The 27,074-nt window shown below is 36.7% G+C and overlaps 3 protein-coding genes across 6 annotated transcripts in view; 2 read left to right on the top strand and 1 right to left on the bottom strand.

The window, feature by feature from the left end:
• Window positions 1–8,675, bottom strand: part of LOC137396209 (uncharacterized) — a 38,037-nt gene extending 29,362 nt beyond the window's left edge. For 2 of the 3 annotated variants that reach the window (XM_068082383.1, XM_068082385.1), the window contains exon 1: window positions 8,604–8,675. The gene's annotated coding sequence lies outside the window, so the exon portion shown is untranslated. Of the gene's footprint in view, window positions 1–6,299; window positions 6,381–8,603 lie in introns of those variants that run through there. The other variant, XM_068082384.1, reaches the window with a different exon arrangement.
• LOC137396210 (ketohexokinase-like) lies at window positions 7,245–18,373 on the top strand. 2 transcript variants are annotated; one of them, XM_068082387.1, is made up of 7 exons: window positions 7,245–7,402; window positions 10,922–11,041; window positions 11,887–12,021; window positions 13,902–13,980; window positions 14,636–14,753; window positions 15,063–15,196; window positions 17,887–18,373. In XM_068082387.1, exons 1-7 carry the CDS (start codon window positions 7,314–7,316, stop codon window positions 18,085–18,087), a joined length of 876 nt encoding a protein of 291 aa, XP_067938488.1. In that variant the 5' UTR covers window positions 7,245–7,313; the 3' UTR covers window positions 18,088–18,373. The 2 variants fall into 2 exon arrangements, with proteins under 2 accessions (XP_067938488.1, XP_067938487.1); XM_068082386.1 differs by having other exon boundaries at window positions 15,018–15,196.
• A 1,261-nt stretch (window positions 18,374–19,634) lies between these two features.
• Window positions 19,635–25,630, top strand: LOC137396741 (dynein light chain Tctex-type 5-A-like). Its single transcript, XM_068083049.1, has 4 exons — window positions 19,635–19,770; window positions 20,662–20,857; window positions 23,278–23,392; window positions 25,021–25,630. Exons 2-4 carry the CDS (start codon window positions 20,691–20,693, stop codon window positions 25,342–25,344), a joined length of 606 nt encoding a protein of 201 aa, XP_067939150.1. The 5' UTR covers window positions 19,635–19,770; window positions 20,662–20,690; the 3' UTR covers window positions 25,345–25,630.
• Window positions 25,631–27,074: the final 1,444 nt, after the last annotated feature.

Here is a 27,074-nt window from a genome sequence, read left to right as displayed (position 1 = left end):
GCAGAAAAGAAAGATGAACAGGATAACTCAGACTGTGCAGTCTAGAGAGAACTGCGTACGTATCTTGATGAAGATGTGCTAGCAATTGATAATGGTAGTAACGAGTTCCGTTTCCACCCACTTGAGTTTTGGAACCAGAATCAAAGCAGGTTTCCTAAAATAACCCCAGTGGCTTATCGATATTTATCTTGTCCGCCATCATCTGTGGCAAGCGAGTCCCTTTTCAGTACAACTGGCTACATCGATAGGGATAGGAGAAAGAGACTTCTCACTGAAAAACTCGAATCATTAACGATTATAAAAAGAAACATTGATTTGCTCTAAATTTGTAGAGAGAGAGAGGGCTGTACCACGAAGTTACGAACATTAATTACTATTATTAATTACAAATAATTAAAAATAAACTAGTTTGTTACTACATGCATGGTATGTCATTATGTGAATATATATATTTTCTTTCCATAAAGAAATACAAACAAAAACATTAATATTTATTAGAGCTGGACAACGATTACAAAAAATTAATAAAAAATTAATAACTGCTCTGAACTCTCAACCAGTTAATCTTCCATTAAACTTTGAATTAATCTAGCAACAGCCTGCATATTCGAAAACAAATGATTCAGCGACATATAAATTATATTTGATACATTTATTGTTAACATGAGTACATATTATATAAAATGAACAAAATTTATAATTTAATAATTATTATGAGTATGAAAATAGTCTATGGAAGTCTATAACTAAGCCAGCCGAGAGTTGAGGCTCTAGTTAAATGACTCGAGGATTAGTTGCTGTGGCTGATTGTCTGCTGTTGATGATTTCCGAGCGATAGGGTGAGAATTGGTTAGATGATATCTCAGTGATGATGTGCTGGGGTGGTAAGCAAATTCTTTCTGGCATATATTGCACTTCACTTTCTTGTTTATGCTTCCAACAACATATGAAAATGCGCTATCTAGTTTAGAAAACATTTTTCCGCTTTCATGTTCCAATAAAGTATCAATCATATGTTACTAACATTCTAAAGCTGAAATATTATTGTGATTTTTTTTTAAATAAAAAGTCATTTATATTTTACATAAATACTAAAAATAAACAAAAATGGACTAAGATATTATATAATACTGAAATCGCTTTTGTTGCTATTACCTAGAAACTTGTTCTAACAACATGGCTGCTCGCAACTATATCGGCACAGTGCTTGCGTCATTGTATAAACAAGTTTTATGTTAGTGACTCACTTAGTGTCTTCATAGTTGAGTGTAAAATAATTGTGGTTGTATTTAATTGGTAAGGAAGTGTTGCTTGTCATAATATTTATTTGTCAGTAAATTAAATGTTAGTAACTTGCTATGGTAATGTTATTTATTAAACAATACAAAGGAAGTAAGGAGACACTTCATGATCATCACCCCGGTTGCATTTTATTTGAAGAGCAATTGGCTCTACTCAGTTAATTGTGTATTTGTATTGATTGTGTTAATCATTTAATTAACACAACCATTGTGCAGCTCTAATATTTATATGTTCTAAAATAAAATGAACAAGTGTCTATGCAACGCAAAAGATCTGAATCGGATTATTTTTCAATAAGAATCGGTATATCGAATCGGTATCTGAATCGGCTGGTGAATTTAGAATCGGGGCATCTTTATAAGCCACTTATTTAACTCTTAGGTTAGGATTCGTCAGCTTAACCAGTCGGGGTTCAGAGGTTTAAAATGAGGTTGATGAGGTATGATTACACAAATTTTCATATACCTTGGGAGGAAATGTACTTTGCTGACTCTTTGAGCCGACCTATTGGCAAGTTTTACAGCGAAAATGTTGTGAATAGGTGCTAAGAGGTAGATATTGACTATGACTACTGACAATTTCAGGGACAGCCTAATGACAGAGTTGAGGTCGGAAATGTTGAAAGATGAGGAGCCCCGGAGTGTTTGAAGTATGTTATGGAAGGTTGGCCGAGAGGTGGTAAAAAGTTGGGCAGTGAGCTTTTAAAGCTTTATAGTGCGAGAGAATGGCTTATGACACGAGTTGCTTTTCTTCAGTGATCGTGTATACATACCTAGGTCAATGAAAAAACTGTATTTAGAGAAGCGTTATGTCGGTCATCAGGGAATTGGTAAATGCTGTAGGAGAGCTAGGCGCCTATTCTGGTGGCCAGGAGTGTAGACATTAATTTTTGTGAGTTCGTAAGGCACTGCGATACTTGCGTCATCCATAGGGCAGTCAAGCACTAACCTATGGTTGAAAATGAGTTACCAGCAAGGCCTTGAAAAGTACTCGGTAGTGACATACAGTCAAACATGGATAACTCGCCCACGGATAGCTCGAACACATGGTTAATTCGAACAGTTTCTTTGGTCCGTTCCCACATAATGATAAATTGCTATAGATAACTCGAACTCAACACTGTTAACTCGAACTGTTTTTTTGCCCAACGGCTACCGAAACGGTTGTTATCGCTTTAGAAAATCACTTTATTCAAAGCCATAGAGGTAAACTTCATCTTTTCGTAATTCATAAGCGTCATTATTACCACCATCGGCAAAATATTTTTGTCAACGACTTTTCTAAAGGTTTGGTGAAATTTGATTGATACTGCTATACGATGAATAGCACGGGCTAGCCGGGTCACGCGCGCAAGGATTTTCGCCACGCACATACAAAACAAAAACAGCATGTTGTTTTTGTTTTGTATGTGCGTGGCGAAAATCCTTGAGTGCGTGACCCGGCTAGCCCGTGATGAATAGTTTTTCGACGTTGATTCCGTGTTGAATCAACGTCGGAATGTTGAATGTTTAAAACGTCTTAAAAATTGTTGTAATTAAACGTGTACGTTGTCTTAGCTAAAAATAACTATTCATCGTTTGACCTAAACACAGAATACGTGTGTACATTCAATAAGTATCCATTCAAAAAGCGTGAGTGATATAGAATGTACCGTAAAACCTCGTAAAACTTCTAATTGAACTGCCTCGGAGTGTTGCTCTTAACGAATCCCAGGTAAAGTAAGGTAATCTTTGCATAAACTTCAAGAAAAATTGGCAAAATTGATCGTGAGCAAAACGCTCAAAAGAAAAAGATGTCTTTTCTTTTGAGCATTTCAACAATGATCAAGTTTTGCCAATGTCAATCTAAAAAACGTCCTGGCAATAACATCACCTCAAACAACAAACCAATCTCAAGTGATAGAAAAATCTCTATACTTTTTGATAAAAACGTTTTAAACTTTACATTAGAAGCATTTAATTTGAAACAAGCCATTTGTGCTTTTGATTTATATTATAGCTTGTATATGTACATATATCTACTAATAAATAAGTAAATACATGGACTTGTGACAGTGCTCTGATAACTTGAATGCTCTGATAATTTGAACACTTTTGCTTGGTCCCGTGAAGTTCGAGTTATCCATGTTTGACTGTATTTGTATTGGATGGAAAGTTATATTTGTTGATAGTTGACTACTATTCCAGGTGGATTGAAGCACTGCACATCAACTCTCAAACATCTAGGGAATTAATAACCGTTATGGAGAAAGTGTTGGCCTGCTTTGGTATTCCTAGCATTCTGCGTTCAGATAATGGGCATTGTTATGATAGTAAAAAGTTTAGAGATTTTGCAGATTTGTACAAAATCAGACTAGTTACCAGTAATTCTCGGTGCCCACAAAATAATGGGTGGACAGAGAGTGCAGTTAAAACAGTGAAAAGTTTGTGGAAAAAAGAAAAGGATATGGTATTGTTGGTGTATAGAACAATCCCTCTGTCAACTGGTTACTCACCTAGCCAACTAATGTTTGGCAGAGCGGTCAAGTCGGATTTGGGTGTAAGCAATAAAGGGGAAGTAGATTAGGAGGAGTGTAAAAGTAGAGAAAGGAAGTCAAAGTTGAAAAGCAGTTGGGATATCCAGCATAGGTTATCAAAATTGCCAGAATTAGAGCCAGGACAGGTTGTCTACGTGTAGGTGCCTACTGACACCGGAGCAGCAGGTACGATAATAAGAAAGGAAAGTGCGCCACAGAATTATTGGATAAGAGTTGGTTCAAGTGACATCAGGAGATATAGAAAACATCTGCTTTCCCTGAATAATAATATCACCATATAAGATCTCATAATAATACTAATGCTTATACTGTCAGTCATGAGTGTGCTAATAATAACACCTTTAACGATTTTTGGGAGTTGTTTGAAGATAGTGAAGAAATTGAGCCACAGTATTGGGTAGATAGCCAGCCTAAGGATAGTGAATGAGGGGAGAGAACAGGAGGTTTAAATGATGGAGTGGAGGAACCATCTGATGCCAAAGTCAGAAATGGCCTAGCGCGTGAGGACTCTGGTGGGAGTAGTCAGGAAACCCAAACCTCACATGGGTCCGAAGAAAAGGCAATAGTTAGGGGCACAGGTACCGGAGTGGCTGAGTCAGTACACCACGGCTAGATAAGGATAGCGTTTACTATAAACTTCTAGTAAAAGAAGGTTGGCAGGTTGCAGATTGTTGTAAAGAAATACCCTCATTAAAGCGATCATTCAACCATAGTAGACAGTTCTGGAGGGAGAGCTAGTGGTGGTGGACCACCAGAAAGGAGCAGGAAGGAGAGAGTTGCAGAAAAGGACAGTAGTAGGTGGAGAAGCGGAGAGAATAGTGAGGCTAAGAAGCCTGTAGCGTATGGTAGTAGAAGTAAGTTGCAGTGTATGCTCTGCAGGGCAAAGAAAGACCACTTGGCTGTAAATTGTACTTGGGAATGCTTGTAGGAAGCACGGTAGACATGGAAGTGAGACCGGGCATATGGTTAGTGGATGCCCCCGCCGGGGTCCAGGTGGTCAAGTGAGTAGCGAGACAGGGAAAAGAAAGGCAGTGAGGAGCTACCAGCGCCCCTAAGAAAGGTGAGGTTCACCGGTATATACAGTAGGAGTCATGCTGAGGTGATTGGTAGTGCTAGGAAAGCTATTATACCAGTACCTATCATAGGAAAGTTAAGCTCTTTTTTAGCCAATGTGTCTAGTGACGGGATGTTGGACAAGAAAGGGTACGAGAGGATCCGCCAAAAATTGACAGTAAAGAGTTGGAGGTACGGAGGAAGTTTTGAGGCGAATTTGGCAAAACTGAGTGCTGAGCGCAGGACAGCAGTCAGCGAATTGGAGAATGCAGGCGCATTCAGGGCGGGGATCAAGCAGTTGGGGGCAGTTTAGAGGAAGATTGCTGGTATTAGACCTACACCAGTGAAGGGTTAGGCTGAGCTAGAAAGGTCTGGGCCTATATCAACTCCCAGCTTTGCAGCGCCATCCCTTGTGCAGTCAGTTATGGTCCAGATTGAAACTTTCCACAGGATGCCTGTCAAGCCCGCCTCTATTGGGGAGAGTGGTAAAGACCGGAGCGGCAGAACCTGAGGTTAAGGAGTCTTTGTTGACCCAACCGCAAGTTACCGAGCTAGTCAAAGGTAGTGGAAGGAGTGGTGAAGATGTTGGTGATCAAGGTAGTGATAGTGATGACAGAAGTCACAGTGGTAGCACAGAATGGGGATGAAGCCAAAAAGGCTGAAAGAGTAGTGCTGGCGAGAACAGCAGCAGGACAGGGAAGCCCAAGAGTGATAGTGGCTCAGACTAGTCGATGGACCAGTCGTAAGGAGTGAGGTAAACTCCACCAGCAAGTTGAGTCACCGGATGAGTTCACGTGTATTTCTCGTCATGTGAACTTCTGGAAGGTCTGAGGCCATACAAAAGAAAGGGCATGTTGTATTATCGCGTTAGTGGGCCCCAGGCTAAACTAACATCTGAGGTCACGGCAGTTACAGGTAGTGATGAGAAGTTAAATGAGAAGTCGGTGACATAGTAGTGACGCAGTAAAAGAAAGGGTATAAAAGTGAGGGCTGTATGTGAGTACTTTCATTTATACAACAGTATCACCTATAGTAAGATTTCAAGGCAATTAATGGCCTAGTAAGTCTTAGCATCATACCATTTTTTTAATATTATATTTGTAGCTAGTCACCAGAAAAAACTTAGACTCGTCAAGTTTCAAAAATAATTTATGTTTCAATTCATGCATTAACCATGTTTTCTTGCTATGACATGTTCACCCTTTAGGATAGTCCTACTTAATTGTTTTACCTACTCAATGTCACATAATGGTGAAACTGATAAATAAAAAACAGGAGCAAACTTGAAAACAGAAAAATGAAACGCCATGCCGAGTAACACTTGGACCAAATCGATAAGAAATGAAATAAATACAAGCAGTACGTCACTAAAACAGAATTCAGAAATTCGAGTAGGGCGTAGAATGACCTGAATAAGTGAAGCTAGGTTATGTCTCCCTATCCACTTTTGTAGTTTAATTGGTTCCAAATATGTTGTTAACAAATAAAATTTACTTCCTTCGTTAAGGCTACAATTAGCTTTGAAAAAAGTGACTGAAACAAGAGGAGTAAGCTTGAGCTGCTGTCTGCACAGTTATTAGAATTATAGGTTGAGCGGTCGTCTGCTTCCTGCCCAGCGCAGAGCCATATAGCTTCACATAGTCTCGTGAACAACGGTAGCGTATAGGTAAGCTCGCTCGTTTTCAAACAAGCCGGCCGCGCCTATGGCGACTTTTTTATATAAAAGTTATAATGGAGAGGCCGCAACACCGCCGCAACCACAGGTGTCCTTTAGCGGGATATCGCCGAAGCCAATGCCAGGCCGTAGTCTACACACACAAAAAACACCTGTTTTTGTTTTGTGTGTGTAGACTACGGCCCGGCCTCAGTTTGAGCAATATACCGCTAAAAGACACCTGTGGTTGTATTATACACTATTTAAAAGAAAACAAAACTTCTTACAGAATACTATTAATTTTTTTGTAAAAAAATCCAGTAAGTGAATACAAAAAAGTTAGGTATTGAGGGCGAGGTATGAATATTATATAAGAAGATTAGAGATCGGTATGTCGATCCGGTTTGTTTGGAAACAAGCGATTGTTTCCGGTTTTGTCGCGAAACTAAGCGGGCCTTGTCCCTGCCCAAAGGTCGTGTTATAAGCATAGTTTGGGAGCCATTTTACCAATGCCTTCACATGACCCTCTCCGACTTTTAGATACGTATTTCTATGGACTAAGTCCAAAATGTTGTCCTTGACATCTGCAAATAACATAGTCCGCGTTTTTCGAATGTGAAGCGCGTTAACAAAACGTATCGATAGAATTGGGTATGAGTAAATAGGAACTAACATGCAGCAGAACCTTTGAAACGCAGTTTGGAATGCAGTTTAACACATTTCACCAACTTAGGGCAACCTTCAGTCTGAGTTTGGTAGTCAATTACTATGAAAGGTGCTGTGCTTTGTGTTGGGATTGTTGTGGTGGATATCGTTACTGAAGTGGACACGTTTCCGCGTGAAGATATCAAAACTAGGTAAGATGGCATCATGGCCAGCTAGAAATCTTTAAAAAAATTGCCAATTCCCAAGATATATTACAAAATATATGTATTAACTCGCTCAAGATTTGGTTATTTGATACAAATATTTTATTTGTGCATGTTAGACTTTTTAAATATTTAACTGAAAACTGTTAATGTGGTAGGTTGTGTCCATGACCCCAACTTTTCGATTAATCTTTCCAAAGCTTATTGGAAACATAAAACTGCGTGTTGAAGGCTCTATTGCATTGTAGAATATTATGAGCTAGTTATAGTGTTTGTAAATTTGATTTTTGTTAGTTTTAACTGTTGCAGAGATACCTAACTGCAGCTGTATGACGTAGGCAATGAATCAAACTCGGCTGATAGAATGAGGTACAAAATTTTGTTCTGCACATTATCAGGAGGCGGCTAGTATGTTTTTGGCAAAGTATTATGCAGTCTATAATTAAACAAAAGCGTATGTGTGCAAAATTGTTTAATATTTTAAAAGTAAATGACTATAAGGTAACTGAAAATAAATGCCCAGTTTTAAATTGAAGTAGTGGCCCGTGCACTGTTGCTGTGCAACCCATATTCAAATGAAGCAAGTTGGAAACAGCGAGCAGAGAAGATGATCACAGTAATCACAAGTTTTTCTGTGCTAGCTTAGCCTATTACGTAAATCTTTCCAACACCTTAATTAACTCTTCATGCACGCTGTTTGTTTTAGCTACTTGTGCAAACTTTTATAAATTGCTGTAAAATATGAATGCCGGTAGTTGTTTTATTGTTACTTTTAGCACAGATAAAATTTTAATTGTCATAAAAGAGACTATAGATGCATGTCACAACTTCAAAATAATTAACAAACAGAACATTCTAGCTCTGGTATTGTTTCTCTCTTGTTTTCTGCAGTTTATGAAGTACCTGTCAATGTCATATATTTGATGTTTGTATGGCTGTTTAAATTTGTCCTTCTTTACCATTCTTTTCCATGCATATATTCAGGAACATTTGCAGTATATGACGAAAAATTTAAAGAAAATTTGTTCCGACATGCAAAGTAGCCTACTCATTAACATGTATGCAACATTCTAAATTTTTTAAAACATTAAAAATTTGAAAGTGAAAGCAAAGGTAGAACATACAAATAGTTTAAATTATCTTGACTAATTACTTCAAACTATCTCTACTGTGGGTCATAGTAACTTACATCCATTCTTCTAGCGCTCACTCTATCACTGAAGGTAGAATGATCGTACTTGCACCTCCGCTCATGTGTTTCTAAGGTGGACAAAAGCTAAGTTATATGTAGAAACTAGATTAATTACATTAAATTTTATTGTTGTAAAATATTTTTACTAATGGTTTTGAAATCCATTTAGTTTTTACATATACTTTAGGTTTCTACATTTAGTTTTTGTATGTTTTGATTCTACCTATGCAATCATTTGAAGAGATGACTGGCTAGTCACACTGAAAACTAGATAAAGACTAGTGCTGCATAGGTAGGTTGTATAGGAAGTGGAGGCAAGATCAATTCATAAGTTTCACAGACAATTTAACCGTCTTAAATTATTTGAATTTGCTTGAATATTTAAAATTTTAAATTAAATATAAAAAGTTGAGGTTTATTAACTTTGACTGTCACTCAAGTATCCTGTCACCAGTGTTACTGATAGTAACAAGGTTCTGTGTTGGCCACACTCACACTCTAATTCAATAAGCTAATACATGTAGATATAATAGATTTCTCTTTTCGAGGTGACAAAGATATTAGCAAATGAACAAATGTATTGTTAATACCCTCAGTATTTGATGAACAATATAAGAAGGATCCTGTAGCAAGCGCTTCGGGGTTTGTTGATTCATGTATACACCCCTAAGCAGCTAGCTGGGAGCTATGTCAGCATAATCTCATACATGACACCGACTTGATGTTTAAATCTTATTATCTGCTGCCGGAAAGTACTAGTTGTTTCTTGTTTTTATAATTATCTGCCAATTATCAAAACCTCCAGGGAGTTAAGGAATTCCATATGTATCAAATTAGTTGCCACAGCGACGTAGCAATGTGCCCATGATATTACCTGATGGGACAGTCATGTTATTTGCTTTGTCAGTCGTATTATCTGATGAGCTAGTCATCTCACTGCTAGGCTTCATGGCTACGCATCACATCTGCCATGCTTCATATTACATAACAGTGATGTCAGCAGTACATTAATATACAGTTCTATAGTGATATACACTAGTACAGGTCTATGGTAATTGTACTGGATTCGCTCCCAAGGAAAGCACTTGCTAACGGACCACTTGATGAGTAGTATACATAGTTTGCTTTGCTGTATTGTTACCCATAAGCAGTCGTACTATAAAGTACAAGAAATAAACATTTAATAATACAATATTGCATGACTAACAGTACATAATTGCATAATAGTGGTTTAAAAATTACCATGCAAATATGATTTGACAAAGAATGCAGAAATAATAATATGACAGTAATACTTGTTACAAACTCACACAAGATTTTGCTTCCTTAGAGCCAAGAAACACATAGATAAACAGGTGCTACATTGCACACATATAATATAGATTTTGTAGCAGAAGCTAAAAAAGAACAAAAGCAAACTTTAAAATACAGACACTAATTTAAAATACTACATGTATGATAAAATGCATTCTTCACAAAACAATTAAAACACAAGAATAAAACAAGCATTATTTTATGTACTTAGATAAATTGTATAAAAATATCAGTCCAGATGATAGGCTACTGCTGTAGTAAGCAATTGCTACATTTTAAAATGAATAATATGTATAGATAAAATAGTTTAAAGTGTGTAAGCAGTAATTATGGATGCTCACACAGAGGTGTCTGACTGAGCACTGACTCAGTGACCTAATTTAACTGAGCAAGGTAGCCAAGAATGTTTTGTGGTAAAAAATGCTTCCTACCTAATGACAAAAACATATGTCATGATTCATTTCAATGTTTGACCAACAAGCGCTGTAAACTATCCCAACACAGTAATAAACACTCTTACAACTCTATAGTAATATACACTAGTACAGCTCAATAGCAATATACACCTGTACAGCTCTATAGTAATATCTGCTAGTACAGCTCTATAGTAATACACACTAGTACAGCTCTATAGTAATAGACACTAGTACAACTCAATAGTGGTATATACTAGTACAGCTCTATAGTAGTAGACAATGCTTAATACCAATTTATTAATTTAATGCATAATTTGAATTATACAAAATTTTATATGTTAGTTTACTTTATAACGTAAGTACACAAACCCAAAATTAATTAATTTAGTTATTTATGTGATTTTAAACTACCATTTACTAATTAATTTAACCTAATTGCATTTTCTGTCCTTGTTCCAACTCTGCTTAGAGCTGCCCCTCATCACTACATTAATACTCGTTCATACTTGTGATATTGTGATAACCACTTGAATTAAATACTCATTCAACAGTTATTTACATTTCTATGTCAGAGTTATGTTCTAGGTGTGGAGATATCTATGAGGTCATCGGAGGAAATGCAGCCAATAACTGCAGAGTTCTTAGCCTATTAGGAGAGACCTCTAGTTTCATGGGCTGTGCAGGCACATCTGGACATCACCTTAGGTAAGGGAGACAACACCTTAGGTAAAGGAGACAACACCTTAGGTAAGGGAGAAATCCCCTTAGGTAACGGAGACTTCCCTAGGCTGTTAAACAAGCATTTTAATTTCTTATACACAGAGTAAAAAGTGTAATACATAGAAGGATCAAACTTGCTGAATCACTGGTAAATTACTTTTGACTTGCCAATGTTTTCTTCTAACTACAAACTAATAATTATCATCTATGAACTAGCACGCCATTCCATATAGGTCACGTCCATTTCTATACGAGTCACATCCATTTTTATATCTGTCACCCCATTTCCATATGGGTCATCTCATTTCCATTTGAATCACACCCAATTCTATATAAGTTATACCCAATGTCGCATGAGTCACAGCCAATTTCATATGAATCACACTCAATTCATTTGAGCCATACCCAATTTTATTTGGGTCATACCCACTTCCTAATGAGTCATACCTAATTATGTATGGGTCATACCCAATTCTATGTAAGTCATACCCAATTCCATATGAGTCACACCCAATTCCATATGAGCCATACCCGATTCCATATGAGCCATACCCGATTCCATATGAGCCATACCCAATTCCATTTGAGTCATATCCAATTCCAAACGAGTCATACCTAATTCCATAAGAGTCACACATAATTCTGTATGAGTCACTGTTGAACGTTTTTAAATGTCCAACACCATTTACTTGAAACATCACGTTTGAGAACACCATCACGCTTTTAAAGTTCTATGTGAAGGAGGTTTAGCTTCAGGTTAACTTCTCTTCTGTTAAGGCACTTCTTAGCTTAATTCTTACTGCGTTTATTAATTGTTTTATATTTCACAGGTTGGTGGAAGATTTTTTCATTCGCTATCAAGTAGACATGAACCCTATGGTGAAATGCGATGGGCACGCTATGCCTCTGACAGTATGTATTCTCAATAAAGGTGCTGGAACCCGAACTTGTCTACATTATCGAGGGTGTGTTTGACATGAATTTGTATTTGCAATGTTGTGTAAGAATTTCTCAGTAGCTAAGCCCGTGTTAAAACACACCACCTGTCAAGCAGACTTAACTTTCACACTGCTAATATGATTTAGAGTTTCATATTTACTGGTGACTTGTTTCAAAACACCCTTAAAGACTATTGATGCCTGATGATTTGAATTTGCTTTGATGCATGTATTGCTTGTCCTGGGGAACAGTTTACTAGTGTCAGTAGTTATTATCATACCTTGTGTGAGCACATGTTTATGTTTAGTATTGTGAGCATATCTTTATGTTTAGTATTGTGAGCATATCTTTATGTTTAGTATTGTGAGCATATCTTTATGTTTAGTATTTTGAGCATATCTTTATGTTTAGTATTGTAAGCATATCTTTATGTTTAGTATTGTGAGCATATCTTTATGTTTAGTATTGTGAGCATATCTTTTCGTTCAGTGTTGTGAGCATATCTTTATGTTTAGTATCGTGAGCATATATTTGTGTTTAGTATTGTGAGCATATATTTATGTTTAGTATTGGGAGCATATCTTTATGTTTAGTATTGTGAGCATATCTTTATGTTTAGTATTTTGAGCATATCTTTATGTTTAGTATTGTGAGCATATCTTTATGTTTAGTATTGTGAGCATATCTTTATGTTTAGTATTGTGAGCATGTCTTTATGTTTAATGTTGTGAGCATATCTTTATGTTTAGTATTGTGAGCATATATTTATGTTTATTATTGTGAGCACATCTTTATGATTAGTATTGTGAGCATATCTTTATGTTTAGTATTGGGAGCATATCTTTATGTTTAGTATTGTGAGCATATCTTTGTATTTACTATTGTGTGCATATCTTTATGTTTAGTATTGTGAGCATATCTTTATGTTTACTATTGTGAGCATATCTTTATGTTTAGTATTATGAGCATATCTTTATGTTTAGTATCGTGAGCATATCTTTATGTTTAGTATCGTGAGCATATCTTTATGTTTAGTATTGTGAGCATATCTTTATGTTTAGTATTGTGAGCATATCTTTATGTTTAGTATTGGGAGCATATCTTTATGTTTAGTATTGTGAGCATATCTTTATGTTTAGTATTGTGAGCATATCTTTATGTTTAGCATTGTGAGCATATTTTTATGTTTTGTATTGTGAACATATCTTTGTTTAGTATTGTGAGCATGTCTTTATGTTTAGTATTGTGAGCATGTCTTTATGTTTAGCATTGTGAGCATGTCTTTATGTTTAGTATTGTGAACACTTCTTTACGTTTAGTATTTTAAATGCCATCTTAGTTGATAGTCAGTAGTATACTATCTATATATATGCAGCTCTGAGAACAGATAGTTTAACTCGTTACTGATATTTTTAATGGCAAATATTTTACATTGTTACTAACGATTTTGATACCTGACATCAGAGAATTTCACTGAACATCCTACAAATCCTGTACATGCTACCATTATATAAAGTTCTGTACGCGCTACCATTATATAAAGTTCTGTACATGTTACCATTATATAAAGTCCTGTACATGCTACCATTATATAAAGTCCTGTACATACTACCATTTTATATAGTCCTGTACATGCTGCGATTATATAAAGTCCTGTACACGCTACCATTATATAAAGTCATGTACATGTTACCATTATATAAAGTCCTGTACACGCTACCATTATATAAAGTCCTGTACATGTTACCATTATAAAAAGTCCTGTACATGTTACCATTATATAAAGTCCTGTACATGCTACCATTATGTAAAGTCCCGTACATGCTACCATTATATAAAGTCCTGTACATGTTACCATTATAAAATAAATTAGGAGGCTCTCTAATAATTGATCACTCCATTGAAGGTCGTTACCTGAGCTCACCTACGACATGTTTGCCGCCGCAAATATTTCATTATCAACCTACAAATGGATACACTTTGAGGTAATCAGACACCCTATCACTTTTGAATAAAATGTGTTTATACTTGAGCAATAATGCTAATAATTGCTTTGTATAATATTTATACAAAGCAATAATGCTACTTGTTTTTTCTATTGAAATTCTTGAAGTGGAGAAGCGATGAGTGCATCAGTTTTTCAGGTCTTCAGCCCTTATATAAAGCACATAGTACACTTGTGAGCTCCTGCAGTCTGATCATTATCACTGAACTGCTTCAGTTTAAACATTACTTCAACGTTTTATTTTTGTCAAGGGGATAAGGGAGGGCTAACTAGGTATATTGCATGGACGCTGTTATCATGGTAAATGGATTCCAAAGTTTGCCTTGTTATACATGTAACTTGACCCTATTTAAGAACGTGTCAAGCTTTATAGTTTGAATTCTGTCGCAGAAATCCTCAAAGAAAACAACAGCAGAACTCTTGTTGTAGGGTAGAATAGTGAGCTCTTGTTGTAGTGGAGGTAAAATGGTAGAACCCTTGTTGTAGGAGGTAGAATAGTGAGCTCTTGTTGTAGTAGAGGTAAAATGGTAGGACCTTTGTTTTAGGGGGTAAAAATAGTGGGCTCTTGTTGTAGTGGAGGTGAAATATCGAAACCCTTGTTGTAGTGGATGTATAATAGTGAGTTCTTGTTGTAGGGACGGTATAGTAGTGAAGATACTTTAGCCCAGATAGAGCACGTACATAATCAGCGCAGCTCAGAGGGTCATACTTACAACATATCAGTTGAACTTGAGAAGGCTAGTAAACCTCTTGGTAAATACATTGGATAGCCTTTTCTGTGTGCTTTCGTTCAGCAGCCATTATCATGGGTTTAAACTCGTGTTCAAACTGTGTGTTTTGTGTATACAATCTGCTTTCAAATGCCATCTTTCCCCTTTTTTAAGAATTACACCACATACTTTTGTAAGCTTTTTCTAACTAATGATTTTGTTGAACATCTTAACAGACCTGCTGAGAAATATTTGGTGTTTTGGCATTGATGGCTAGTATGTCTGTCACGCCTTTCATCTACTACAGTACCACTGCTGAGTTCCCACGCAGATTATGTGTTTGCAAGCAAAGACTTTGCTAAAGTGATGGGATATGCAGACATGACCAGCGCTGCCGAGGGGCTCAGCGCTATGGCGAGGGAAGGTGTTGTTGTGATATGCCCTTGGGGAGATCTTGGGGTAGCTGCAAAGGCTACAAATATTCAGGTATGCTCATCAGATAGGTAACTTTTATTCTGTCGCAATAGATGTTGAAATTCTAAAAATAATTTATGCTCATTTCGCTTTCAATAACTAGAGTTGTTTGGTGGTTATACCATCTCTGTGCATATTCAAACTCATAAATTTTGTACAACTTTTTGCTGATGACAGTAGCAACTCTGTTATGTCTCTTTTTGTATTCGGGTTGTGGTATCTCCACACGCTCGCTGACGATGTGCATTAATGTTTCATCTCCCTCACAAATTCTACAGTCGGTTCTTTACTTTCTAATAATCTTCACTTGATGTTCCTGATTTCTTGAGTTCCTATCAGCAATCCTTTAGTTCTTTGAAATTTGTTGACCTTTAACCCACCATTGCTCTGTTCCAGTCTCTTTAGCCTTTCATAAGTAAGTAACTATGTTGAGGCTTCTCTGTTCATCTCTTTACTCTCGCTTCTTTCTAGTCAGATTTCAATATTGTTCTTATCTCTGACAGAACATCTTGAGTACTTTGTTTGCGCTGGACTTTTTGTTTCATATAACCTAGAAGGGCGCACTATTCCAATCTAACCACTTCTTCAATCAACTTCATACTCCTGACTGCTTTTACTTCTGTATTTAGATATAATCCTCTGTTCATTGGCATATATTTCCTCGTATTTCTGTCCATCTCTCATAGCTTTTCTATTGTACAATAAAAAGTGTCAGTGGTATATCGGATGGTTGCAACAACTCAGGTAGTCATGGATTGTATTAAATGTCTACCATTCAAACTTGTTGCCTTTAGCTTTCTCACTCTCTGGTGATAATTCTTTGGCACTTTTCTTTTCGTCTCTTCCTTTTTTATTTTATCTGCCGCCAACATCCCGAGTGACTCGGGGTGAGACGCAACTAGCTTGGCTAGCTGAGCCATTTAAGCCTTTATGGTGTCGGTTTCTTTGGGAGTCATCATTGAAGAGTCGCGATTTTCTATTACGGTTTACTCCCGCAGACTTACCGATTCTATTTTGGGTTTTTTAGCCTTTGGTTCAGTAAAGCATTAGGCCCTGAGGCCGATACTGGTAGATCCTTGTGGGGTCCAATCCATTACGGGCACTTATTATTATCATAAATATTGTTAATATTAGTACTAAATGCCGTGAGGCGTCATCAGTTGTGCCAATAAATAACTGAGAGTAACTATATGCACAATTATTCTAAAATTCTGGAAGGTGAATACTTGGAGCAAGTGGCAGAATGTCGGGTGGTGAAACCGAATGTCACGGGGTCGTACATCGTACGATGCAGTCTTTGCTTCCAACCTCCAACTGTGCTTTTGGACACTGATGACAAAGAAGCTTGGTGTAACATGTGAAGCGACAGGCAGCCATTTTCTAAAAATGCTGTTGTATTTTAGAAGTTATCTTTCATTTAATCTTATTCAGGAGCTTTAGTACGTTTCAATGCTTTCAGGTGTGTAAGGTGCGATAGCAATTTGCCCATAATTATATTGGTAGTAAGATTGGTTTTTGTGACAAATGTTGGCTATATTTTACCAAGTTCTGCAAGTTCAACTGAAACATTGTCAAAGATAAAAGAACAAGTCTTTATTGGCTAGCACAGGTAGTATGGTATACCTCCTTTGATTGGTACATCTTGTATGGCACCATCTGATTTCTAAAATACTTGTTGTGTTGCATCTGGTGTTCTTCAGAATATAACGAGTGGAAGACGTAAATACAAATGAGTATAGTTTAACTTTCAGTCACACTCAGGTAGAGTTTGATTGCATTGCTCCCTAGTCAAAACTGCATCTCAGTTTTCGTGGGGAAATCGGGCAAAAACAAGATGGCGGAGCTCGCGGCTTTTAAAGTAACGTCTTTCATTTAAGTGTTCATCTTAAGGTTATACAGTGGATACTTCTATAACGTAAACAAAGTTTTACATGTAAAATCAGTTCAAGTTTTTAAATAGCTTTAAATAACGGGCGTCTCGTAGTAAGGCTTTAAAAATAATGCTTTCTCTCTTGCCCCATTTGCGAGAGAAAACAAATCCTCTATTCTAACCCCTAACCCTGGCTTTAATAGAAGTACCAACAAACAGACACCACTAGTGAAAAGTAAAAATATTCTTAGAAAAGATATGGTATATAAAGCAAGATATATTGAAGTAAAAAAAAAATTATTTATTTTTCATTTTAGACAATAGTTTTACTATTTTCTGTGCTGCATAGACCTTAGTGTTGAGAAAAAATTGATTTAAATCAAAATTGACTGGGTGTAATCTCCCCTCAACTAAAATTACGTAATTATTGTAATCATGAACACTAAACCATTGTAAGCGATAAGAATAAATGAGAAAAAGATGTCTATACAAACCAATAGTACCGCAGTTACAGCTGTACTGTTATTGAATGGAGAAGTTAAGTTAGTGTTTATTTTCATTTTGAAGGGCCAAAGGGGTTAGAAGTTAGGTCATCTTTGGAGGCTTTTAGAATGGGTTCAGCAATTTACATATATTTTATGTTTGGTATAACAAAATCTCTATAGCATAAACATTCTTGGAACAGATTTTCTACATTCTACAGGTTTACTGTAATTGGTTGCTCTTCTTTTCCGTGCTTGAATATTATCTCCAGAACCATCTTCATTGTCATTCATCTCAGTACACTCATATTTGTACAAGGCTAGAGGTAGTATTGAAAGCTCTGATGCAGGTTGTGACATCTGCTGCCTACCCTCCTGAAGATACTGTCAACACCCTTGCTGCCGGGGATACATTTATTGCTGCCTGCATCAAAGCACTCAAGGATTGTAATGATCTCCAAAAGTCGCTTACATACGCCTGCAAGGTCGCAGGAGCAAAGTGTGGCCTGAGGGACCTGGACAAGCTCAAGGATATGAGCTTCAATGTGTGAAAGTCTGTCTCAGCCTTTTATTGTGATAGGATGTTCTTGAGCTAGCAATTCTATAATTGTTATCATAGGGCCCACATACATTTTTATAACTGTTATTGCTAACCATGGATGACAATGAAGCTTACAAACCAAGATATGCACTAGCAGTCAATCACTTTCAAATGGTTTTCTAATTTTAGTAGCTATCATCCATTGAGGAGTTGTCATCTATTTAATTTCATTCAAGAGTTAGACTATCTTTTTCAATTCCTCTATACTATTCATCTGTATAAAATTTCTACTTTGGTATGCTATTATTAGGATTTATCTTCTTTTGGTGCTGTATGAAATAAAACAAATATTTTCAAAACATTTGGAGTTGTCTAAAACAGTCGCAAGTGTTTCAAATTGGTAGCTAGCTTGAGCTATTGAGTGTGTATAACAATATTTTTATGTCTACTGTCCAAACGGATCCGAACACCACAAAATTTTACTGGAGATCAATGCCTTGTGGGCGTCTATGTTGTTCGCTGCTGCTTTTAGAACACTCTACAGGTTCAAGCGGATGATGTTGCATTGGAGAATCTCGTGGTGTCTTCAGGAATACATATGCTACCAGAAAGTATTGTACTTGTGACACATAGCATACTAAAATGTTTTCCAAGATGGTAGGCAGGTGCAAAATCAAGTGTGTGATATGTATAGTTGCTAATATCGAAACCTGGTAATTCTTGTTACTGTTGCCATGTCTACTGCATTTATCTGAATCTTACAATGGCTAAGATATGACGACTCTTGTCTTTGCAAGTTGAAGGCTATGCATAGCCTATAGTTTAAGAGATTGTAGCTCGCCTTTCATTGGCCTGTTTTGGCCATCTTGTATGAACCTTTCTGTCAATCTTACAAAAGTACACTTGCGCTAGCAGTAAGCAACAATGAATTTTGAGTTCAACGCCATCAGTAGGCCTATTTCAAGGTCAACAGTATTTGCATTTGAGTATTTGCTTAAAGGTTGACTTGCAACAAATTCACATTACAGTTATTTGGTATCAAAAGATCCGCCACATCTTCGTAGTAGGTAGATGTATTTCATAATCACCAGCAATTACGTTGTTTTAATATTTTGTTTGCAACGTTTTAAAAGGAGAATGTTGGGAAATGCGTAGCATAAGTTGTCAGGTCATTTTAGATCACTGCACAAACTATATGTGAGCAGTATTTACATAAGAATCGTGTTTCCTTTGCTTATATGGAGGATTTACATCTAATTCATCTATCAATACTCATTAAGGCATTTGTAGCCCTGGTCTCTGACAACGGCGTTGCTGCCTATCACTTCGCTACCCATTACCTTCCTTTTATCAGCAATTCATATGCGAACACAAGTAAATATTGTCTTTGAACGGCTGCCTTCTTCCTGTTGTTTACCCACAGGCTCAAAACATGTACACATCAATAAGCATTTCCTAACAGAAATATTGCTTACAATACAAATCATTGATGGGCTTAAAATACTTCTAGCTATAAACATAGTCGTGACTCATAGCATAGACCTCATACACTGTATGGAGGGGGTCTAACTCCGCTCCATACAAATGTCAAACTTTCAAACTCTTAAATATAATTATTCAATTTAGCTTTCAGACGCTGTCGCGAGATCACAAATAGATATCAGTGGCATAGAAACCATCAGGGCGAACGAAGGTAAGAGTAAACACAGTAGGTATGTTTAGTATGTCTATGACTACACTAGTGCAAGCATAGAATATTGCGCTTAAAGATTGAAAGCACCTGTCATGTTTCTCTATGTGGTAGATCATAGCATCGATACGTGAACGCATGAGAATTCATCTCTCAGCATTACTACATGAATATACAGATTCTCTGGAATAGCCTTAACTGAACTAGACCTGTTTAAGCATATGTGCAGCATCTAATCTTTAGCTAATACCGATTGTGACTTGGTCAACCAAACACTTGCCCATCGTATGGTGTAACCATGGCAGGATAAAGGGGTTTGTAAACTAGGCCTAAACTCATGTTTACCATTCCCATTACCAGAGTCAATACTCACAAACACGGATCAAAAGAATATATCGAGTCACTCTATGTGGTTTGCAAAGTTGCGTCTGTGTTTCATAGAGTTACCAAGCGGTTAACATAACTTGTGTATTCGCCTTGTCATATTCCTAGACCATCAAAAACTTACTGCTTATCTGTTGGGACTCTTTCTTATTTGTTTTCCTAATGCATGAGTTTTACTTCTAAAACCTGATCAATTGCTTGAGAAGGTTTCTGTTTGATAGTGTGTAATAATTTTTATCTGTACTTAGTAAACTCAGGAGCAGAGCAAGCGCATTTCCTAGATTAAGTAGATGTTAGCACCTGCTGTTTGAAGCTATTCACAGGCACAGAGGATAAGAAGTCCCTCTGGCTTAAGATATTTGAATACAAGTCATATTGATCGACAGTAAACAACAGTAGATATAGGAAATGGTGTCAACTCTAAATAGCATAGTTTGTACGAATGAAATGATTGATAAATGTGCACCTAGCAATGGAACTTGTTAACTGACTTTTGAATGCCATTTGCAGGTTGCACCTGACTACTTCCGAGTTCAACCATGTCAGCCTCTTCTTCGTACATACAAACGGGTAAGGTAAATGCTGCCATTAGTACCGAGTACTCCGTTGGCGGCAGCTTGCCATCTCAGACCAAAGCTGTGAGATACAACCAGGGAACACCTCAGTGCAATATTGACAGTGAATCTGCTGGGAGGGGCAGCATTCTGTAAGTCGCTAAAATTTCTTTTTAAGGCTTGTCTATACATTTTGAATTCATTTTAATTATAAAATATTTGTTGAAACTTTAATTGGAGCACTGATAATAATATTAGTGACTATGGTAACTGGCTTCTGCTAATTTATTCCGCTCTCCGTCTAGCATAACCAACTACACATACTATAGTAAGTACATTATATACTGTAGCTAATACATAATATAGTAAATATATAGCAGATATGGTTATTTGCTATACATTATATACTGTAGCTAATACATAATATAGTAAATGTATAGCAGATATGGTTATTTGCTAAACATTATATACTGTAGCTAATACATAATACATAATATAGTAAATATATAGCAGATATCGTTATTTGCTATACATTATATACTGTAGCTAATACATAATATAGTAAATGTATAGCAGATATCGTTATTTGCTAAACATTATGCATACATTATACATATGTACATTATATACTGTAGCTAATACATACTATAATAATACACTAGAATTAAGCTCAGCATTTCCAAAGAATTATATCATTTTCTTGTCAAACTAGGTCGCCTGCAGCACACATGTGTAGACTTTCAATGCAAATTGCTACACCGCTTTCAGGACAACAATCCATGAACACATTTATTGAGGGCAGTTGACCTTAATGCACCATAAGGCACATTCTTGACTTTCTAATCAGATGGGTATTCCTGAGTTGGTACTCAGGGACCAGACAGAGTTTTAAAACCAAATAATTTTACGACCTTGTGGAAGATACAGAGTTTCTGTTTGGGAAGTTAAGATGAGACAAGGCAAAAAATGAGGAAATGCAAAGCGTTTACACATCTAAGAGACACACGCAATACCAGAGTGGAATTTGTTAGGGTAATCAGAGCTTGAGAGTGGTTGAGATTCTGAAACTCTGGTTTTACTTTAAGTAGAATACATTGGCTAGCCTATGGCCTAAAATTTTTTAGCCTTCATTCCATCAGCCAACTCGCTTTCTCATTGAATAAAACTTTTTCATAGACTTTATCCAAAACAACAATAAAAATTAGGAAATAATATGATTTGCATACTGACAGGTATCACACCGAGCCTTTTCACTCCTTTGGTCCATAGCCTAAGCTTCTTTTACTGAGCTCAAACTCTAAGGATTTTAGTTGGAGAAGTTATTAAGTTATACACTCTCAGGAGTGCCAGCTGCATGATAAAATACATCTTTGACCAAAATTTCTGTGCAAACTCTTAGATTGAACATTTAATTCTGTTGCTTGACATGGTACTTGACTTGACATGGTACTTGACTTGACATGGTACTTGACTTGACATGGTACTTGACATGTCATGGTACTTGACTTGACATGGTACTTGACTTGACATGGTACTTGACTTGACATGTCATGGTACTTAACTTGACATGGTACTTGACTTGACATGTCATGGTACTTGACATGGTACTTGACATGATACTTGACATGGAAACTTGACTTGACATGCTACTTGACATGTCATGCTACTTGACTTGACATGGTACTTGACTTGACACGGTACTTGACACAGTACTTGACTTGGCATAGTACTGACATTCCAAGTCCTTCATCAACCGGGAAATATAATTCTATGTGTTACTAGTTGCATTTATTTTCATTGCGGCTACTTTATTGCAAAGAAAATTTCAAATGAAAGAAATCTATACCTTCTGATAAAATCTTTTGAAATATGACCTGAGTAACCGTTTAAAAATGTAAATCAGTTGCAAGTCTAAGCTTTCTGATTATGATCTATTCTGTCATATGTTAATAAGTTGATTTCTTCAAAGTATTATATTGCTCATCTCTATTGCTCTGTCTTTGAGCTTTTCTTCTACATAATGTTTTGGTTCAGATTACTCTCTTCTTACACAGTGCCTTTTTCTAACAATTTTTTTGGTTCAGGTTTGCTCTTGTTCATGCTATTACTTATCCATGCTGCTTACTCATATACATTTTGAACAGCATAGTTATTTCCTAAATGGCTTTGCTTCGAAATGTTTTTTTATTACGACATTCCGTGGACTAAATATTAAAACTGTTTTCATAGCTGAAGGTTTCAAGGCAGGTAATAGATCTAATGCTATAAGAGAAAGCTAGGTTGAAGCTTAACGCTAACATTACACAATATACTTCATCATTTTAAGCTCTCCTCAGCCATATAAAATAGCTCTCTAAAAACAACCATAGCTAATGGGTTTAAAAACTAGGTTGCCAGATCAACAGTTGATGGCATACTTGAGTGTGATTAAACAACATATATTATACTCCTGTTATTATTCATACAGAAACATTACAACTGGCTGATCTAATGCAGTGAACTTTATAATCTTCTAGATTTTTCTATGATACAAAAAACGATGCATGTTATCATCGGTATTATTTAACTGTAGAAAGAAAAGTAAGAACAACTCATCACCCTCTGCCATGTCACTATTGACCTCTGACCCTGACCATCTAAAGATTCCTATAGCTGTTCCTCCAACATACCAGCTGCACCCGGCACCAGTAAGAACTTCTTTACTTAGAGAAATCTTAAAGGTTGACTTGCAACAAAATTCACATTACAGTTATTTGATATGAAAAGATTCACCATATCTTACTCTGTTGTGTTGTAGGTGCAAAATATGTGGGAATGTGGTTACAAGCTCTTAAAAGCTCAAAAACGAACAGTTAATCGCAGCCACACGAGACCGCCGTAGTTTGGATTCTCTTTCCAAAACGGCTCAAATGTGACGTAGCTGGGGTAGATGGTTTCTATTTACACTTTCATGCAGCCTTATTCGTCAAAATATTTTCACAAGTCTACTTCACGCATTCAATAAAACCATGTCTATTGTTCTTACACATCTGTTTTATCGTCATTGTAATGCAGTCACTTTTAGCAGTGATATCTTATAACTTACCGTAAAAATTCATTTAATTTTTTAACCTTACCTCGAAGGAGTACATATCATTGTTTGGTAATCATGACGAGCCTGTTGGTCACCTGTGATAATCGAAAAGTGCTGCAAAAATTATTTTCGAAGTATTGGATCACATGATCAGATTACGACTTGCCGATTAGTTCAAGCTGAAACAAAACTGTAAAATAGCGAGCATCTATATTTGATATGGGGTCTTTGATAAAACTCGAAGTGTTTGTCATAAACTAGTGCTACGATAAGTTTATTTTGAGATTTTTATTGGCCTTTCAATTCACTTGAGAACATCACGTGACAAGACAATAACCAAACTGTCATGGCTACGTCAGAGAAATAAACGGATTCCAATCTACGGCGGCTTTTCGTTTTTGAGCTTTTAAGAGCTTGTAATCACATTTCCACATATCCAATTGACACCTACAACACAGCAGAGTAAAACATGGTGAATCTTTTGTTACCAAATAACTCTCATGTGAATTTTGCTTGCAGGTCAACCTTTAAGCTTATTGTCACAGTCGTACATATAGTCGCAGTCGTACATTTAATCACAGTCGTACATATAGTCACAGTTGTACATATAGTCACAGTCGTACATTTGGTCACAGTCATACATATAGTCACAGTCGTACATATAGTCTGAGTCGTACATATAGTCACAGTCGAACATATAGTCACAGTCGTACATATAGTCACAGTCATACATATAGTCACAGTTGTACATATAATCACAGTTGTACATATAGTCACAGTCATACTATGCAGTCACAGTCATACATATAGTCACAGTCATACATATACTCACAGTCGTACATATAGTCACAATGGTACATATAGTCACAGTCGTACATATAGTCACAGTCGTACATATAGTCACAGTCGTACTGATAGTCACAGTTGTACGTACAGTCACAGTCATACATGTAGTCACAATCGTACATATAGTCACAGTCGTACATATAGTCACAGTTGTTGACGGGTAACTATTCTTAAATGACTTCATACTTAATACCATACATCAAACCTGACGGGTTAATATAACAAAAGGTTTTTGTTTAAACTATTTCAGCTGACAGATTGGTTTTAAGCAACAGCTAAGTAGTATTGTGTAGCCTTAGAGCATTTGGGAATTCTATGGTGGGGCATTCCATATTGTCCACGTACTCATCTCGCCACTAGTCAATTTTTTTCAATACTAATTATTGAATGCTGCAGGGTACCCAATTTCAAGCGTGTAAAATATCCAAAATAATACAGACCATTTTGGAAGAAATATTTTCTACGAAAGTTTATGAAAAGGAAGAGTGTGGACAGCTCGTCGAAACGGCTACTAGTGAGATAATGAAAGCAGTGAAAGACATTCAAAGAAAACGGTACAAGTTAATCTGTACAGTGTCAGTAGGCGAGAGAAGGTCTCTCGCCATGCAGGTGGCCAGCAGGTGTGCCTGGAATGAGGATACAGATAGCTATGCAACTGCTGTCTATGAGAATAAAACACTCTCTGTCATAGCTACTGTCTACGGTGCATATACAGATTAGTATTTGGCTTACAATCCTTCCATCTGTCATTTACTACAAGTAAATCACGCGGGTGGTGACAACTACAACAAACATGCAGCAAGTTTTATTATTATGGCAAAGAAGAATGTAAACATAAATTTAAATGATGGTATTCTTTCCTCTATGGCAATTCGTATGTGTTTCTTGTTATTACTTCATGATATCTGTTAAAGCTTATTTGCTATAATGCAAATGCTTGGCTGAATATGGCATTCGTCCGCTTTTTTTGCTTAAAATAAGAACACTGATGAAATAAAAGATTGAATAAGAATGATGCATTGTTTGTATGTACAATAATCTTCATAGAGTGCCATAGCACCAGTACTCGCTCTTCCTACTTCCGTGCAAGTGTAATGACTAGAGTCCATAGTCGGTGTAAACCATACTGCCTTTTGTAATGAAACACGCAGCGAAATTACTAGTCAAATGAAGAAAATGTTTGATATATTTGGAATTGTTATAGGAATTGAACCGCTGGATCTGTCTGATTGTCAATCATGCAGAGAACTGATTTTGTACCATCTGATGATTCATTTGTCAGTTTAACAGAGAAGCTGTCAAATATTGAACACTACTAGTACCTTGGCAGCATATTGAACACTACTAGTACCTTGGCAGCATATTGAACACTACTAGTACCTTGGCAGCATATTGAACACTACTAGTACCTTGGCAGCATATTGAACATTACTAGTACCTTGGCAGCATATTGAACACTACTAGTACCTTGGCAGCATATTGAACACTACTAGTACCTTGGCAGCATATTGAACACTACTAGTACCTTGGCAGCATATTGAACACTACTAGTACCTTGGCAGCATATTGAACACTACTAGTACCTAGGCAGCATATTGAACACTACTAGTACCTTAGCAGCATATTGAACACTACTAGTACCTTGGCAGCATATTGAACACTACTAGTACCTTGGCAGCATATTGAACACTACTAGTACCTTGGCAGCATATTGAACACTACTAGTACCTTGGCAGCATATTGAACACTACTAGTACCTTGGCAGCATATTGAACACTACTAGTACCTTGGCAGCATAGCGTGCCTTGAGAGATCGTCAAATATACATGTAATGACCATTCATACAATTATTGAATATGCTGGAAGGCAGATGATTAGCCCAAGTGTGAGAGTGTCAGGCTGTTAGGCTGAATATAACGAGTTCGAATCTCATAAGATGCAATATTTTATTTCAACTTCTAACTGTGGCTTCGGACAGACGGCATGCAGACACAACTCCTATTGTGTCTTTAGACGCGACTTGTGTCTTTAGACGCGACTTGTGTCTTTAGACGCGACTTGTGTCTTTAGACGCGACTTGTGTCTTTAGACGCGACTTGTGTCTTTAGACGCGACTTGTGTCTTTAGACGCGACTTGTGTCTTTAGACGCGACTTGTGTCTTTAGACATGACTTGTGTCTTTAGACGCGACTTGTGTCTTTAGACGCAACTTGTGTTGTGTCTTTAGACGCAATTTGTGTCTTTAGACGCAACTTGTGTCTTTAGACGCAACTTGTGTCTTTAGACGCAACTTGTGTCTTTAGACGCAACTTATAATAGAGATTCAGTGCAATGGTCAAAGGAAACATGAACTCTAGGATTTGGCAGCAAAATGGTATGGCACGTTGAGGCAACAAAATAAAGCAGTAGGAGCACAGGCTAAATAGAGTAGAGGATTGGGTGAGTAAATG

Source organism: Watersipora subatra, chromosome 5 (assembly GCF_963576615.1).
Source record: "Watersipora subatra chromosome 5, tzWatSuba1.1, whole genome shotgun sequence".
In the NCBI taxonomy this organism is placed as follows: Eukaryota; Metazoa; Bryozoa; class Gymnolaemata; order Cheilostomatida; family Watersiporidae; genus Watersipora; species Watersipora subatra.
The sequence above is the reverse complement of the archived record's forward strand: the minus strand, read 5'-3'. Positions and strand labels throughout refer to the sequence as shown.

Excerpts from the sequence above, each read along its gene's own strand:
- LOC137396210 (XM_068082386.1), top strand. The coding sequence starts at position 7,314 with ATGAAAGGTGCTGTGCTTTGTGTTGGGATTGTTGTGGTGGATATCGTT. Across the intron at positions 11,042-11,886 it reads ACATCTGGACATCACCTTAG|GTTGGTGGAAGATTTTTTCA; the intron begins GTAAGGGAGACA and ends TATATTTCACAG. Across the intron at positions 14,754-15,017 it reads GAAGGCTAGTAAACCTCTTG|TACCACTGCTGAGTTCCCAC; the intron begins GTAAATACATTG and ends CATCTACTACAG.
- LOC137396741 (XM_068083049.1), top strand. The coding sequence starts at position 20,691 with ATGTCAGCCTCTTCTTCGTACATACAAACGGGTAAGGTAAATGCTGCC. Across the intron at positions 20,858-23,277 it reads GCTGGGAGGGGCAGCATTCT|AAAGAAAAGTAAGAACAACT; the intron begins GTAAGTCGCTAA and ends ATTTAACTGTAG. Across the intron at positions 23,393-25,020 it reads ACCAGCTGCACCCGGCACCA|GGTACCCAATTTCAAGCGTG; the intron begins GTAAGAACTTCT and ends TGAATGCTGCAG.